At 33.6% G+C, this 17,879-nt stretch overlaps 1 protein-coding gene across 2 annotated transcripts in view; it reads right to left on the bottom strand.

Moving 5' to 3' along the window:
• The window catches only part of Cop1 (COP1 E3 ubiquitin ligase), a 99,217-nt gene that overhangs the window by 31,822 nt on the left and 49,516 nt on the right, over positions 1–17,879 (bottom strand). For both annotated transcript variants that reach the window (XM_070034412.1, XM_070034413.1), the window contains exons 10-11: positions 11,405–11,519; positions 6,057–6,192 (exon numbers count right to left, since the gene is read on the bottom strand). In XM_070034412.1, the coding sequence (XP_069890513.1) occupies positions 6,057–6,192; positions 11,405–11,519 (251 nt within the window). The remainder of the gene's footprint in view (positions 1–6,056; positions 6,193–11,404; positions 11,520–17,879) is intronic.

Raw genomic sequence — 17,879 nt, 5'->3', positions numbered from 1 at the left:
ACTGCCTATATTTCTTGTCAAAAGAGCCAGAAGTCAAGTGATTAAGCAGCAAGGTAATAGACCATGTAGAACAGTTGATTAATGTATACTTCCAGTACAATGTGGCACAGCAATACAGAACTGTCAATATGCCCAAACAGTGAATTCTGTGTTCTCACAGTCTGTCATATCTCTTGGCAATTATAAAACAAGTACTAACAAGCAAGGTGGATTAATATCTCTATACACTAAAACTTAATTTATTAAAAGAAAATATAAAGAACAGTGGCTAACAGTCTCATGCAACTGGGGACAGTGGCTCATGCCTGTAATCCCCGACACTTAAGCAGGTAGAGATCATTCCAGTGAAATCAAGACTCCATCTAAATCAGTAAGCCAAGTGGTGGTGACCAATGTTTGTGATTCCACACTCAGGAGGAGTAACACTTTAATAATATATAATATTTTCTATGTGATCTTTCCAATAGGAGGAGGGCCAATGTGTGAGAACCAATCTGAACAACTAAAGCAAAAGGAAAGGGTAGGAAAGCAGTATGAGGCTAAGGGTATGAATCAAGTGGCACAGCACCTGCCCAGCAAGAATAATTCCCTAAATTTGGACCCCATTTTGCAGTTAGAGAAGGGCAGGAGTAGAGAAGGGCCCTAGGAAAATTTCTGAAAATAAATCCTTTGCTCTTCATTCCTATTCATAGATTTCATTCCCAAATACTAAGACAATAGAAATGTGTTCTGACAATGAGTGAAAGCCAACAAGTAGTCCTTAAAATTACACCTGTTCTCTACAAATGAAGTTAATATATACTTGAAGATTTGGTTAAATAAAAATTTACATCTCACAAGCATTCTAAAATAAAAAGCACATTAAAATGTTCCCTAAATCTGGATTACCATTAGCTATGACTACAAATTGATGCTTAGCAACATATTGTTAGCAGGTACATAAAAACACTTAAATTTGCATAGTTTCAAACTACAAAAACAGTGAGATTTATTAAGACCTACTTAGATGGTGAATATCAGAAGATTTCCTTATTATTTATGGCTATCTAAAAGTAAAATGTTGCCTAAAACTCTCCCCAAGATTAAAGCAGATCCTCAAGTGAAATGCATGATGTTTTAGAATGTGTAAGAAGTCAAGTCTCAGTTTGTGTTACTATCTCTAGGCTGATAGACACCTTTTTTTTTCTACTTCTGTTTGCTCACCTGAAAAACAGGATTATAGAAATCTATAAGGTTCATGTAAGAATTAAACATATTAGTAAATTCACATAAATATTTAAAATAATGGCTAAAGATCATATACTAACCAATGTAGTGACTAGATTAGCATTAATATAAATGATATGGAACAGCCATTTTTTCCTCATCAATTTACTAAATGCTGGAAATAATTCAATTTCAACAATTTGAGCAAACAGAAGCAAAAATGTTAGAAGGATCTCCTGGAGGAGAATGTGTAACAATTTTGCCATAGAAAACTTTGAATGTAAAGTTCACATTAGGAATGTAAGTTAACATGAAAAAAGCAATCATCACTAGTAAGGATTCAGTAAGTTTAAATTCAAACCAGTTCTCCCTGTTGGGCTATTGAAAACCTAATGGAAGACAAAATACAAATAAGAGTGCAGAGTCTTCTTTCCTTTCAATTACATGTTCTTATTATCTGAGGATAATCTGGTTAGCAAGTGAATGAACCTGAGGACAAACCATCAATCTTGCATACCTTGGTACCTAACTCTTGATATTGTAAACAAAGGCTGCCACCTTGTGGAATAATGGATATGTTATGAGTTCCTGAACAAGCAAAGAAAGAAAAAGTGGAAACCTGAATTTCTGTTCCGTCTTTTCCTCAGATTTTCTTTGTAGTAAGTGAGCAATACAAGATGTAGACTATGCAATGCTACAATAATAAAAATATTTAAATTATGATGCTATAAAGTATATAGTACACCAACTCAAAAAGAGTCTTTTTAAAAATCCTTGTCCTGAAAGAAATCCATTATATTTCCTATTTTGTCAGGAATTAAAAACTTTAATAGAAAGTTTTAGTGTCTATTCATTTCTTTGGCTAGTCATCATTTGTGCTATCTACAAATTTTAATCTGTGCTGCCAAACAAACAAAAAAATGTAAAATTTTAATTTAGAAATGTTAATTGAATGTAATTGAGAAAAAAAGAATGGAGGCTAGCTTGCAAGGTGAAACAATTAAGGATACGTCTAATTATAAAATTTCAATTGAATAACCTTCACGTGTGTATGTGATAGTCTCAGTCTAAAGTCTCATTAAGGTCTCCTAAATACAGTAGACTTCAGCTTGAGAATCTGTAGTTTGTTGATATCAATTTCTTGTCAAGCCTAAATGCTTTCACAAATGTTACAAAAAGACTAAACTATTCATTAAAGGAGAATGATGACTAATCCTATATTTTCTAAATAGAGTTGTTGGTTCAGTAATATGATGCTTAATAGGAAGTTTTTATTTTAATTGATAAAACACAACACAGAAAAAATTCACAATGGTTAGGGACATTAATCAATATTGCTTAGAGAGCTCTAACACGGTGTAATTTGAGTATAGTCATATAATTATAAACAATTTTATCCAAAGCAGGTAAAAATTATACACAACATTTGCTACTAATTTTTCCTCTTGTGCATTCAAACTAATTTCTGAAGCCATTATTAACATATGCTAAGTATTCTCCACAGTAGTGAAGAATTTAAGTATAATGTCAATTTGATGCTCCAAGCTAAGTTGTTTCATAAACTATTTCATAGAGGCATGAAAATAAGATTGTTAGATTTCCTGAATGTAAGTATCACATCTAGACTGTCACTTAGCTGACACTAAGTAGTCAATTAATTTTTGTCAATTATATAATGGCATGAGCCCCACAATCCAATGCATTTTCAAATTTTACTCATCTAGTACTTTTGAAAAATTTACAAAAGATATGGCTGAAAATGACCTAAGATGGCAGGCATAGCCTGAACAGCTATCTTTCCTGTGGCAAGTTTATGCCACAGGCTCTCCTTACTGCATTTCTTTGCTGATGAACTTCGTTATCTTAACGTAGAAGAAAAATTCACATTGCTGCATACTAAGTATCCTATTGAATCTTACTGAATACTGAGTTAACCAGTTAGAATACATTAAGATATTTCATACAACGGACTCTTCAGCTGATGGCTTAGAAATTCTACTTATATACGTAAAAGTTTACTTCTTGCCAAAGGGAAATAAAATACCCTAAGCTTTACGAGTACTGTGTAAGTTAAAAATTGCCAGAACTGGGCTGGGAAGGTGGCTCAGTGGTAAAGTGCTTGCCTTGCATGCATGAGGCCCTGGGTTCGATTCCTCAGTACCACATAAGCAGAAAAAAAAAGCCAGAAGTGGAGCTGTGGCTCAAGTGGTACAGTGCTAGCCTTGAGCTGAAGAGCTGAGGGACAGCACCCAGGCCCAGAGTTCAGGCCGACCGGAACCCCCACAAAATAAAAAATTGCCAGAACTAAAGGTATAGTTCAGTGGCTAGCCTAGCACCAAACAAATTAAAATAAAATGGGACTTGTCAAATTGATGACCGGTCATTTTAAAAATACCTTCTAACATTTATTCATGAGGAATACAGAACATGGACTAGGCATTTAATGTAACCAAGGGCTTAATGCTTTTTATATGGGATATGGTCCTATGATTTTATAGTATCCATTATTTTAAGTAATAGTGATTCTGGGTGACACATAGACTGTACTCATAAACTGACTTGTTGAAAGGAAACCCCTTGATACAACTATTTAAAGATAATAAAAAATTAATCAGAAGAAAAGAAATGGAGATACTTAAGTTCCTACAGGTAAAGTGATATAGTATGGCAAATATGTCTTAAAATTCTTAATAGTAAGAATGAAAAGAATAAATGAAGTATAACAATTTTAATAAATGCTTATCTGAGTAATGGTCAGGTGAGGGATAATTATTTTATTTCCAATATTTTAAGTATGTAAGAAATTTTCATTAAAGATTTAACTTTTAATGGCACTTATTAATTGTACAAATCAGGTTTATTATGAAACGCTACTATATGTACTTTGTTTTTTAATAATTCACCTTCCAATTTCTTGTTCCATCCCTTCATTAAAAATTTTAAAAGATGAAAACAAAAATAGTAAATCGTTAACAGAAAGCTCACTGGAGAATCCAAATATTTGATAACTAACAGTACGTTTTAGCAATTCACTGGTGAAAAACAACAAAAATGGAAATTAAAAAGTATTCTGTACCAGGTACCAGTGGCTCTTGTCTGTAATCCTAGTTACTCAGGAGGCTGAGATCTGAGGATCAAGGTTCAAAGCCAGCCAAAGGAAAGTGTGTGAAACAACAATTAACTACTACAAAAGAACATAAGTTTAAAGTTTAACTGTGCTTCAAACTGGTAGTATGCTAAGCCTTCAACACAAATGCTCAGGGACAGCTAGGCCCTGAGCTCAATCCCCAGAACCAGCACACATACAAAAAAAAAAAAAAAAAAAAAAAAGTAATCTGATATATATTTCAAAATACTGTTCATAAAAATACATCTATTAAATTTCAAATTTACCAAAAAATACTTTGTGAACTGAGTAAAAAAAGATCACACCAACAGTGATCTCAGTTCTACCTTAAAAGATTAGCAAATGAGTATGGGACTCAAGTGGTAGGTGTGAGAAAAATAATTTTCTATCAAAATGTGTTGTTTAAAAGCTCCTGCTTTGGCCAGGTGGCTTGGCTCTTGTTAAGGAAAAGAGGACCATTTTGGTATAAAGAAGGATCATTTGAAATACAAGGTTTTTGTCTTAAACTAGTTTCTTTTCAAGATGGACTAAAGATACATCTCAGATTGTTCAAGAACTAGCAGAGGTGTAGGTAAAATGTGAGATTACTTGTGTACTGTTACTGTTATTTCAGTATCACCTTATGCAAATACATTTTACATTATTCAAACTAACCAATCATGAGCAGCTTGTGACCCTGAATTCAGTCAATGTGAGCAGAGGCAGGGCCTGCCTGCTGCTTTAGGGATAAATGGGAGGAGAGCCTGCCCGCTCTGCGTGCTTACTTGCCAGAGTTTTGGCTGATGGTGTACTCTTCTGCAGAAGTAAATTTTGCCTTGCTCAGACAATTCTTTATTTTTTTTTTTGTATTTATCATTGTGACTCTGATGGTTCTTGGAAAGCATATTTATAACATAAGGCATTTGCTTAGCAAGCATGAAGCCCAGACTTCAAAATTCAGGATGGACAGAAGAATAGAAAGAAGGAAGGAGGAAAATTAAAACTAAAGAATGCTGAAGAATCAAAGTAACAAATGGCAAAAGTCAATGAAACATAAAGTAGAGAAATACAAGACTATCAAAAGCAAGAAACTGCCCAATAAAACTGATAAACTACTAATCAAGACTGTTCAATAAAAAAGTAAACGTATCAGTAACAAGAGAGGGAAGAAACATCATCATAGAATCTAAAGATATAAGACTATTATGAACATGTATGCCAAAAAAATTGGTAACATTAGCAAATTTCTTAAAAGATTACTATTCAACAAATCAGTTTGTATGTACAATACCTTTTGATTGATATCACCTCCCCCTTAAAGATAATTGCTGAAAAGTTGAGGGACAGCACTCAGTTCAGAGTTCAAGCCTCACGCCTAACCCCCCCCCCCCAAAAAAAAGCTCCCCTGGAAAGCTTCACTAAAATATCATATATAGTATTTAAGGAAGAACTATACCAATCCTATAAGAATGTTCAGAAAACAGAAGAGAAGGGACACTTAGGAGATATTCTATCATCAGACCTAGACACAAATAGTACAAGAAAACAAATTATAACCCTATACAGATAAGTACAATTAATCATTCTTTGAGATAATCATAAACTTGCCTAAGGTAACAATACTAATAATTTCAGGCAATCTAACTATCCTACATTTTTAACAATATGCTATAATTACTTCTCAAATTCAAATAATTTCTAGAAAATGTCACAAAATAAAAATTGAAGAGTACTTTACCCTTACCTAGAAACTATGCTGGAACCATTATAGAGATCACTAGCATATGACAATGTGGCCAAAGGTCGTACTGAATTATATCTTGTAAACTTAGACAGGCATTCCTGAAATTCATCCAACTGGCTTGCAGTTCGACTGTCATCTGTATTAAAAAACAAAATGAACAGTACTACAATGTAAAGAAAGAACATTTTCCACAGGTTAAAGATGTTCTAAATTTTAAAAGTTATTTTAAAGTATTTTATACAATATGTTCAAGTTAGGTATCTTTCAATTCAAAATGAAAAAAAGTATTCTTTGAAAGATACTATTCTATCCACATCAATAACAACAAAACTGTGAAGCCTCTTTATTTTTTTTTTCCAGCAAAAATTTCTTGAGGAAAATAAAATTTCCCTCAAAATGATTAAGTAAAGGTGTTAGGTCAAGCTACATCATTTATCATTTATTAAAACAAAAATCTCACATCAACAGGGAGGCTTGAAAAGGTATTTTGGACACATATTACTATAAAGATTGTTTTAACAAGGACTTTCTTCACAGTTACTTATGACCAAAATAAAGTTTATAACACATTATAGATTTAAAAAAGTTAAAAATTTTGGTTATGCCATCATGGTATCTTAAATTCTTTTACTGGAAAAAAACAGAAAACAGCAACGCATAAATGACTGAGTCTCCAGAATAAAAAGTATGAGTAGCTTACATTTATCCCAAAGTACAAAAAAAGTTTCATTCAAACGTCTTATGAAAAGCAGAAATTCCATTCAATGGAATATCATACAAATATGTGAGTTAAGTCTACCTAAGTACAATAAAGCTAAATCATACAAGATTTAAATAACAAAATCAGCTTGTAACTGACAACTTACCTATTCTCCTATGGAAAGGTAGGCTCACAGTGAAAGCAAACAAACTAAAAACTACTCAAGTATTTCAAAACTTCTTGAAATCTGGAGTTAAAAATTTCATTACCAGGGCTGGGAAGGTGGCTCACTGGTAGAGCACTTGCCTTGCATGCCTGAGGCCCTGAGTTTGATTCCTCAGCACCACATAAGCAAAAAGAAAAAAACCGGAAGTGGCGCTGTGGCTCAAGTGGTAGAGTGTTAGCCTTGAGCTGAAGAGCTGAGGGGCAGCACCCAGGCCCAGAGTTCAGGCCCCACGACTGGACCCCCCCCCCAAAAAAAAAAAAAAACAACCCAAAAAAGTTTATTTCCAAAGAATGAAAAAGACATGTATTCTGTCCTCTTAAGAGACAATCTGAAACAGTACTGCCCTTCATAACATCTTCAATATTCTACTCTCATGTGCATGCATATAGACATTTTAGTGTAAGCGTTCATGATTGCCCTTAATTCCTTAAGGAACTGATATGGAAGATTAGGTTATCTTTAAGAAAATTCACTGACACCAGGGCTGGGAAGGTGGCTCAAGTGGTAGAGTGCTAGTCTTAAGCTGAAGAGCTGAGGGACGGGTCCAGGCCCAGAGTTCAGGCCCCATGACCGGACACCCTCCTCCCCCCCGCAAAAAAAATTACTGACACCAGAAGAGATCTTTCATTTAGAATGAAAGAAGTATCACTTAACAGTAACTGTTTCTCATGTGTTTTACAAATTTAAAAACGAAAACACTAAGTCAGTAAACTCATCTAACAACCTACATTAAAGAGAACAGATTTAGTACTGCTTTCATCCTAAAAGCAGCACAACAAATATTGTATCTAACATATAAAATCATCCCAATGATATTGAGATAAAGCTCCTCCTCTATAAAAATTATTCTCAGCAAACTCAACAATTTATAAATAAAACATAACTTGCTGAAAAATACTAACTCTATCATGGAGTCATTGAATGTAATTGTAAATTGCTTTTCTAATATGCAATTCTATTACAGCTAAGATTTTAATGTAATTAATGCTGGGACAGGTATTTTAATCCATTTAAAATTGTTCATTTTGTTTGTCTGGTTGGTTTGTGGGGCTTGAACTCAGGGTCTTACACATTTATGTGGCTTTTTGACTCAATGCTGACACTATCTACCATTTGAGTCACTCCTCCACTTTCAGCTTTTTGCTCATTAACTGGAGGTAAGAGTCTTACAAATTGTCTGACTGGGCTGGTTTTAAGCTAGGATCCTCAGATCCCAGCCCTCTGAGTAGCTAGGATTATAAGCATGAACCACCAAAGCACTGCTTTAAAAGCTGGTTTAATGCTACTCTATTCTTTTATATTTTGAAATCAGTTCCTAAGTATGCAATCATAAGCATTCAAGAATGTGTATTCAATAATTCTTTTGTAGAATAAGTAGACCTCTAGTTAAATTCAAGCTCATTCAACGGAAACTATTATTAAAAAATCAGGAAAAGGATGATTTCAGTACTTGGAAGCCTAACAACTGGTCTTCATTTATCTGGTTATAAAAACATAGGATTTTGGTTTGCTTAGTGCTTTTATAACTAACATCCACAAATGGTATACTGACATATCACCTCTTCTAATTTAGATTAATTTGTATAAGTATTTTCAATGTTTCTTTTCTTTCTCTAGTGCATTATCATTTACAATGTCTTCCAATTATAATTAATATTCCAAGGCAGTAATTTCTTTAAAATTTCTCATTTTCATAAATAGAAATAATTGAGGGTAGGAATAGATGGATGGATTCTTATTGGAAATATACAAAGAGCATTCACCATCTTACATTCTCAGATATGTACAAGTTAAAAATCTGTCTTTACTGTCAGAGGAATTAAAAAAGGCTTGATATGCAGAAATAGTTATGTAAAATCCCTAAAACCTAGGAAAGATATGCATTAACTAAAAATAACCATGATTACACAAAGAAACAGCTATCTAATGTGTCTCTTTAATTATAATTCAATCATCTTATACAACAAAATATCGTCTAGGGAACACCTTTAGTACTCCACAGCATGCCTATGGTACTAGTGACAAAGATGATCAATAATGTTAACATTAATAATATATCCTAAACTCTTTCCCATATATTTAAAACAATATTTGGTCTGTTTTATTTCAACATCATTACAGCAACTAAAAGTTCAAAATTTGCTGGCACCAGTGCCTCACTCCTGTAATCCTAGCTACTTATGAGGCTGAGATCTGAAGATGGCATTTCAAAGCCAGACAGGGCAGGAAAGTCTTGTGATACTCATATCTAATTAACTACCAAAAAGCCATTAGTGGAGCTGTGGCTCAAATAGTAGAGTACCAGCCTTGAGCAACAAAGATAACAACAGCACCAGATCCCATTTTAAGCCTCAGTATTGGCTTTGCAAGCGCATGTGGATTATTTTCTCTCTCTCTCTCCCTCTCTCTCTCTCTCCCTCTCTCACCCCCCTCCCAATCCCCCCCCACACACAGAGTAAAAAAAACTGTCAGAGTGCAAGACCTGAACTACCAAAAGCTTAACAACTTTTTAGTAGTTTATATTTAGACTATCATAGTCACTAAGGGACTCAATTCTCAGCCAGTAAATACCAACTTGCCGTGCATAAAAACTGTTTACTATTAATCTAAATCATGCTTAGCAAACAAATTCTGGGCTCCATGTTTTTCTCCTAGAAACAATGCTAAGTGAATTATCCTACATCAGTTCTATGGCAAGTTGCCCAAAGCATGTAAACAACTGCTATATGTGTTTATACTAATATTATTAAATAAGCATGTTCAGACAAAGAGTAAAACCAAGGCCCAGATTTTTTACAATCAATAAAGTACCAGAAACTTCTCCTTGGTGAACTTATTTAAAAAAAGATGTTCAATAACTGATTTGAACTGTTACAACATCCAAGGTGTGCCAAGCACTGCATTATATGTACATTGTTTACAAGTTATCTTGTATGGTGTCAATTTTGTTTTGTTGCATGCATGTCAGCAAAACAATTAAATTCCTCATTTAAAAAAAAAACAAAAAAAAATCCTAGGTTTAGGTCTGATGATAAATACGTTAGAACAGCTAAATAAAGGAAAACAGGAGCTTTATTATTTTTCTAAAGCACTAAAAACATTTTCACCTCAGGCATTCTCTTTGTTTCCTGGCTAACAAGATGTTGGCTGCCCTGCTACTACCCAAGTTCTCCCTGCCACAACACACTGAAACCTTTGGAAGTAGGCCACATACTGAAAATGGCAGTGTTACAAAATGGAAGAAAGTTGGATTTGGGCATTATCGTTTAGAAAAAAGTCACTGATTCACACTTTACATAACTGATTAGAACGAAACTAGAACAAGGTGGGAATACCAAAGCTTGTAGAGTGATTTGTCCTCAATCATAAGACTGAGTGATAGAGCAGAGAATCAGAATACCAGTATTCTTAAGACACTGAGAACTGGCAAGATAAACAGAAAACTTCCACTGTTCTTAGAAACAAGCAAGTAATCAAATATGCTACACTTTATCAGGCAGGCCTATTGTCAAGTGACATTTAAACTAAACACTGAAAACTGAACCAGACAACAGAGATTTTTGTCAGGCTTCATATCTGAAGATTTGGGACCAAGAGAAGGCAGGTCTATGTTTAATTTTCAAGTCCCCTCAGACCATCTACCATCTTGCCATACACAAAGTCTACACAAAACTAATGTTTCTTTACTACTAAAATATTGAATTTCTTTTATATTAGAAAAAGAATATCCTATACTATCAATTGCATGTTGTCCCATTTCTTATTTCATCTACTTTGCTATTTTGACAGTTTATAATTAGCAATTTAGTTTATTCATTCTAACCTGGCACAAAAGCAATTCCTCTTAAGTCCCCAGGTCGTTCATTACATCTACTTTTCAGCTTGGCCCAGTATTCTTCTAATTTCCATAAGTAATGCATACTTATGCAATATATACCTGCTGCATTTTGCCTATGTTTATGACACTCGAGAGTAAGAATTCATTGTTTTATTTATTTATTTATTTATTTATATTTTTTTTAAAGATAGAATTCTACCATGTACCTCAGGTCTGAAACTCTGAGTCCTCTACTTCCTTAAGTGCTGTAACTGCAGACGTGCATTATAGTTCTCGGCTCATTTTTACTTTATTTTCAGCACAGGGAAAGTGCTAAACACTTATTAATGTTGAAAAGTTGAGGCAACTGAATAGAACTTAATTTGTAGTTCACTATACCAAGATAAAGAATTTTCAGTGAACCAAAATCTGCTACTTAAAAACAATATTCTTGTAGATCTCTAATAAGTATTCTAATAGAATGGCAAAAAAATATACTTTGCTTTACAACTAGGAATTTGCAGTAAATCTAGTATTAAAACCTAGAAATATATCTGAAATATTACTGTGAGATAAAAATTTTAAGAGAAATCCTGAACATGTACCTGATATACGAGACATCCTTGTAGAAAAATAACACTGCTCTAAGTCTTCAAAATGAGCAGTGAGCCGTTTTCGTCTTGAGGCTAATGTGCTGTTATACCAAGGCTGTTTCTTTGTCTATGGTGATAATAAGAAAAGATACTTATAACTCACAGCAAATCATACTCTTCTTTTAATAGAATACCCAAATGACTTCAATATATTTTCAAAAATTATCAAAATAAACTGATCCCAAATGGTGAAAAGCTACAGATCTCAGGTCATATTTTCCCATTTTTTAAAGGTGAAATAGAAAACAAATTTTTCACAGACTAAATAACATATATTCTGTTTGGATAGTGAGGATAAATTTCAATTATAAATACTAGAAGGAAAATAAGAGAGAAATATACATTTAAAACCAGTAGCAGGATAGTTGGGAGAGATTTTTAAAAAAAGTTAAAACATGAGAAAAACAATGGAGGTGTAAAAAGCAGTTAAAATATCAGTATTAATAATAACAAATGTAAATGGGATACTCGCGAAACAGTAAAAAAATGGATTTCTAAAAATATACCCATATGCTGTGTGACAAAAAACTTAAAACATGATAAATACTAAAAAATTAGAAATTAATGTAAAAAACAGCAGGAAAACTAAGCTAAAAGAAGAAACAAAAGTCAGGTGTAGGCAATATTGTGAGAGATGAATTTCACCGATTTTCACTGACAAAAAAATATGGTAGTAGTGAAGCTGAACACTGAAGCAGGAGTCTGCACTATTCATCTCACACAACAATCAGGTGAAATGTAAGTTTGGTTATCTGCATATAGCCTTGAGAAAGCCCCTCTAGCCTGTATACTATGTAATATGTCAGAAATTGAACAATTTAGTGACAAGAATAACCTGAAGAAATAATGGTATCTGTTCTATACACCTGCACAACAGAAAAGCATCTCATGCCTAGGAGAGTAAGATTAGATAGGCAGCATTTGGCCATAAATCTATACTCTGAAAAGGTACCCAATTAGTCTGTCATCACCCATCTCCTACAAAAACCATCCCTAAATCAGTCAAATATACTTAGGACTTGAGTTCTACATCTTCTTGGTCAGCCAGGTCTTTGGCTACAACAACTTGTCTCTTAAACCTAACTGGCCTATTGTGCTGTAACCAACCAGAGCTGTGTCTGGTAAGAATACCAATAATATACATTTAGTCAAAAAGAAAGTATAATTTAATAAATACATACAAAATGCTACAACGAATTAAAAACTATATTCCTCTTAAGCATACATGTGATATTAAAAAACTGACGATAAACTATTATTGGGAAGTTTTTGATCTTGAGTAGGAGCAGTAATTATAAAAAAGTGACGAATTCTATGTCACAGAATTTAGGAACTTCTGGTCAGTAAAATCAGCTAAGAAAAACTGACACACTGAATTGAAACTTTTGTACAACTGTTAGAAGATAAAATAAATTTGTGTAAAAAATCGAATATTTAAACACAAGTGCTAAGCCTCAAGTTCAAACTCCAGTACTGCCAAAAAAAAGTTGAATGAAGACTAATACTTTGCTGAGTATACTCATGCCTGTAATTCTACTAAATAGGACAATGAGACTTTGGAGACACAAGTCTGAAGCCAGCCTATATAGCCATATTCCATGAGTCAGCCATGAATAAAAATGAGTGAAAACTTGAAGCTCTGAGTTTTTGTTAAAAATATTAAATCCAATGCTAAATTAATTCCAATAAAGGGACTTATAGTGAGGTAGGTACTGGTCAGCAAAAGACCAACTGATTACAGAGTAGGAACTGTACCATCAACCTTGAGAAAGGTGAGGTCTGGAAGGTCAGCTCTACCACTCCTGAACAAATGGATGAATTTCTGGGTTGGTAAAGACACTGAGTTCTTGGGAGTGTACAGACACCTAGAGAGTACACAGAAGCTCTGAAAGCCAACTACCTCCATACACTTGTGCTTACATCTTGTACCTCGAAGGTTATAGAATTTCCTACTGTGGACAATATCATATATACTTGTGTCAGAAGTATTAAGTGACTGTGCACAAAAGAATCTCATTAAAAGAAAATAAAAAATTATGAGCTAATTTGTAAAATCTTTGAAAAATACAATTTACCAAATATGCCATAAACTAAAACTGAAGGTGTGAATATTCTTTGTCTTTATGAAGAAAGTTTCTATAAGGCTTTCCCACCAACAAAACTCCATTATCAAATAGTTTTACTTGGGAATTCTGCCAAATATTCAATGAAGAAAGAATGCTAATATCATATGAATTCTTTAGAGAAGCAAAAGGAGGAAAAACACTTCCTGATCTTTGTCATACTTCCATTGATAGTTTGAATACAAGACTAGGGACTCTAATGGTTTGGTTCTGACTGGTGTTATTGGGCAGTAGGGACTAGTGGGTTAGGGACATGAGTTAGTTCACTAGTAACCCCTAAATTTTTTGCCAGAGGATTCTTTTTCCTTCTCCCTCTTGCTTTCTTACTAGAAATATGAATGTCTCCCTGTGCATGAGCTTAGCTTATTCTCCACCACAGACCACACATAATGTGTCCCTATTCAAATTTTAGGCAAGGTTTTTTTCTTCTTAAATTAACTGCCTAAAGTATTGACACAATGTAATCTAATTCATTCCAAACTAAACACAGAATGTTGAAAAAGTACAATAGACTTTATAAACAGAAACCCAACAACAAAAAAAAGCCCAAGCAGATTTTATCCAGTATTTTTATCTCTTTGACCATTTTTATCTCTTCACCATATTTCTTACCATAACTAGAACTTTGATTAAAAATTGATATCAAAGGTGTTTTTGTTACTGTTACATTTTGAAGAGTCTATTCCATTTCATATTTATGAAATCTTTCCCAATTTAGATTTTTGGGGTACTTTACTAAATGTAGGTTTCTTTAAAAATTTCTGTACTTCTATTGCTATTTCTTTCACTAAGTGATAAAACAAGAAACTAAATTTTCATCCATTTCCCACCTGAAATACTATATGATCACCTCTACCACAAGTTAAGCCATTAACTATGCTTTGATTAGATTTTAATGTTTTATTTTGCTCCTTTCATTACAACAATACATTCTAATAGCTGAATGGGCAGTTGCACACTTATCACATTAACCTCAGAAGAATGTTAAAGTCAGTTGCGCACATTCTCTGTACACTGATCTGAAATTGCCTTAATCTATTTTAATATTTTACAAAAATTACCTATTTCTTTGAGCTATTTTATTAGTACAGATCTTCATTATTAATTAGTCTAATCAATTCTGCATCAGGAAAAGTTAATTTTATGTTGTCTATGGGCTCTTAGCAAACTACATTTAACATCTTACTACAGATTAGTGACGTGAATGCTTAGTTCATTTTTCATCACTGTCAACAACAAAAGGTATTTAATGCTATAAATTTTAGTATAATTCTGACTATTCTTTACTAATTTTTACATGTAATTTATATATATGAAATATATTTAGTGTTTGTTCCACATTCCTGGTACCCAGCATAGAGCTCTTAAAAAAACAAAACAACAACAACAAAAAAAACACACCAAAAAAACAGGTGGGTGCCAGTGGCTCAAGCCTGTAACCCTAGCTACTCTGGAGGCTGAGATCTGAGGATCTTGGCAGAAAGTCTCCATGAGACACATCTCCAATTAACGAAAAACTCAATTAACTCAAAAACCCAGAAGTGGAGCTGTGCCTCAAAGTGGTACATTTCTAGCCTTGAGAAAAACAGCCCAGGGACAGTGCCCCACAACTGACAAACCAACAACAATAACAAAAATATGTAAATAACAAAAAATACAAACAACGTAACAAAAAACAAATGAATTCCATTTATATGTATATATTTACATATATATGTATATATATTTACATGCACATGTATATATATGTGTGTGTATATATATATACATATATATGTAAATTGAGACAGGATCTCACTGTTTAGCCTAGGATGGATTCATCCTGGTTTATCCTCCTGTCTCTGCCTATCAAGTGCTAGGACTACAGGCATGTGCTAAGTGCCTAAATTCTATTATTTGAGTTTTTATTTTGAATAACTTATACTTGAAGAAATTGAATACCAGGAACCTTAAATGTGTAGCTGGAGGGATGAAGTCAACAGAAGAGGGCAGATGACGGACAGAGGAAGGGTGGGCAAATACAGTCATACTATTCAATGTACACATGTGAAAATGGAACTTGAGGGGACGGATAGGTGAGAGGGTGAAATTGATCAAGATGCATTGTACTCATAAACTGGTATGTTGACTTGAAACCCTTTTGTACAACCATTTATAAGACATTTTTTTGAAATATCTGTATCAGAACTTATAAAACGGTTGAGAAGTCTCTAGTTTACTATCTTCCAAATTGAATCAGTTTGTTTCTATTTACTTACGTATTTACTATTTTAATTGATACAATGAAAATGGTATAATTTATCCTATTTTAGAATTAGCTTATTTTTCTAATTGCTCCAAAGACTAAATAATTTGTGTTCTTTGATTTAAAAAAAATGTAAGGACAGATATGTACTTTTTTCAACTTAAAAAAATCCATTTTGTTTACAATGGCCAAAAAGTTGTGTATATGTTATACCTGTTATGCTTTTTACCTCATCTACTTTTCTCTGAATATTTACTCTGCTCAGTTAAACTGGACTATATCAGGCATGACCCTACCTCAGGGCTTATTAACCCATTCACTCTCCTTCAGTTTCTACTCAAAGATATTCAAATAGCTTACTTCCTTACTTTTTAATTCAAACGCCATGGAACTTTTCTTTTCTTTTTTTTACATTTCTGTCTTTCAAATTAGATTAGTAGTTTGTTTTTGTTCTATGTATCCTCTCAAAGCCTATCTTAGATCTTCATAAATACCAGATACTCAAAAAAAGTTCTAATGGTTGAATGAATAAACACTTAAAAGCACAGGCTCTGAAGCTATAACACCTGGCTTAAAAATCTCACCTTCTTCTTCTTACTAGCTATATTTCCTTGGTCTTTAACTTCACTTTATACCAGTTTCTCTCTTAAAATTACATTAATTAACAAATTTTACAAAATTATTTTCTTGCATGTGCATGTATATTTCTTTAGCTTTGTTTTGTGCTCAAGGTCAAGGCCTTGTGTTTACTTGGTCATCTGACTACTTGAGCCACACCTCCAACCCAGCATTTTGATTCATTTGTAATACAGTCTCCCAGCCTTTCTGTTGCTGGAGCTGTCTTTGAATCATGATCCTCTGATCTCAACCGTCTAAACAGCTAGGATTACAGGCATAATCAATTGGCACTTGGCCATTTTCTTTGGTTTCTAACAGTTTTTGCTTTATGTAAATTACAATTATTTGATAACACAAGATACAGTTTGTCCTCACATAAGCAGATTCTGCAACTATAGATAGAAAACCTGTGTACTGAGGATATATAAACTTTTTTGTTATTCCCTAGCTGTTACACCATAAGTTTTTACATACCACTTACAATGACCTAGAAATCCAGGTGTGCAGACAAGAGTATGCAGATAATTGTAAGTTACATAAATGACTTAACTATCCACATTTTTCTTTTTGTACCAGTCAGTTTGAGGGCTTGAACTCACAGACCTTAGCTTTTTATATACTAAGCTAGTGCTCTACTATCTGAGCCACACCACTATTTCTGGTTTTTGAAGATAAGAGTCTCACTAATAGACATTTCTTGCCAGGTTGGCTTTCAACCACAATCTTTATCTCAGTCTCCTTAATAGCTAAGATTACAGTTCAAAGCCAGCCTGAACAGCAAGTCTGTGATGCTTATCTCCAATTAACCACCAAAAAGCCAGAAATGGAGCTGGCTCAAGTAGTAGAATGCCAGCCTTGAGAGAAAAAGCTAATGGACAGTGCCCAGGTCATTCAAGCTCTCGAAGTTGTAGTGTGCAAACACATGCACACGTGCACATACACACACACACACAGAGGTGTCACAGGAAGGATAGGCTTTCCTCTGGAAACAGTTATATGAGATTAATCGATGACTAAGTACACTAAATCTTTTGTAGAAGTAGAAAAGGGCTGGTGATGGCCCTAACACTGCTAAGAATTAAAAACAATAGTAAAAAATAGTAATAATAATAGGACAGGAAACTAGAGTGAGGCTGAAATTATAATAGGAAAAGAAGCAGTAATATATTAGTCAAGACTTGTATGTATTTGACATTTTGAAATGTTTGCATAGTCACTTTGGTTTTTTCATATGCTTAAACAAGTTCATGGAGTAATGTTGGCTTTGTTTCACTTTATTAATGATAGATGGTCTTGCCTAATTATTCTGTTGTGAGAGTATAATTAAAGAACTTCAAAGGTGCTCGTCACTGGTGGCTCACTCTTGTATTCCTAGCTTCTCAGGAGGCTGAGATCTGAGGCTCATGGTCCAAAGTCAGCCTGGGTATAAGAATCTTATCTC

Source organism: Dipodomys merriami, unplaced genomic scaffold, assembly GCF_024711535.1.
Source record: "Dipodomys merriami isolate MVZ:Mamm:240054 unplaced genomic scaffold, mDipMer1.0.p SCAF_24, whole genome shotgun sequence".
Taxonomy (NCBI): domain Eukaryota; kingdom Metazoa; phylum Chordata; class Mammalia; order Rodentia; family Heteromyidae; genus Dipodomys; species Dipodomys merriami.
This window is presented reverse-complemented; position numbering and strand designations above follow the sequence as displayed.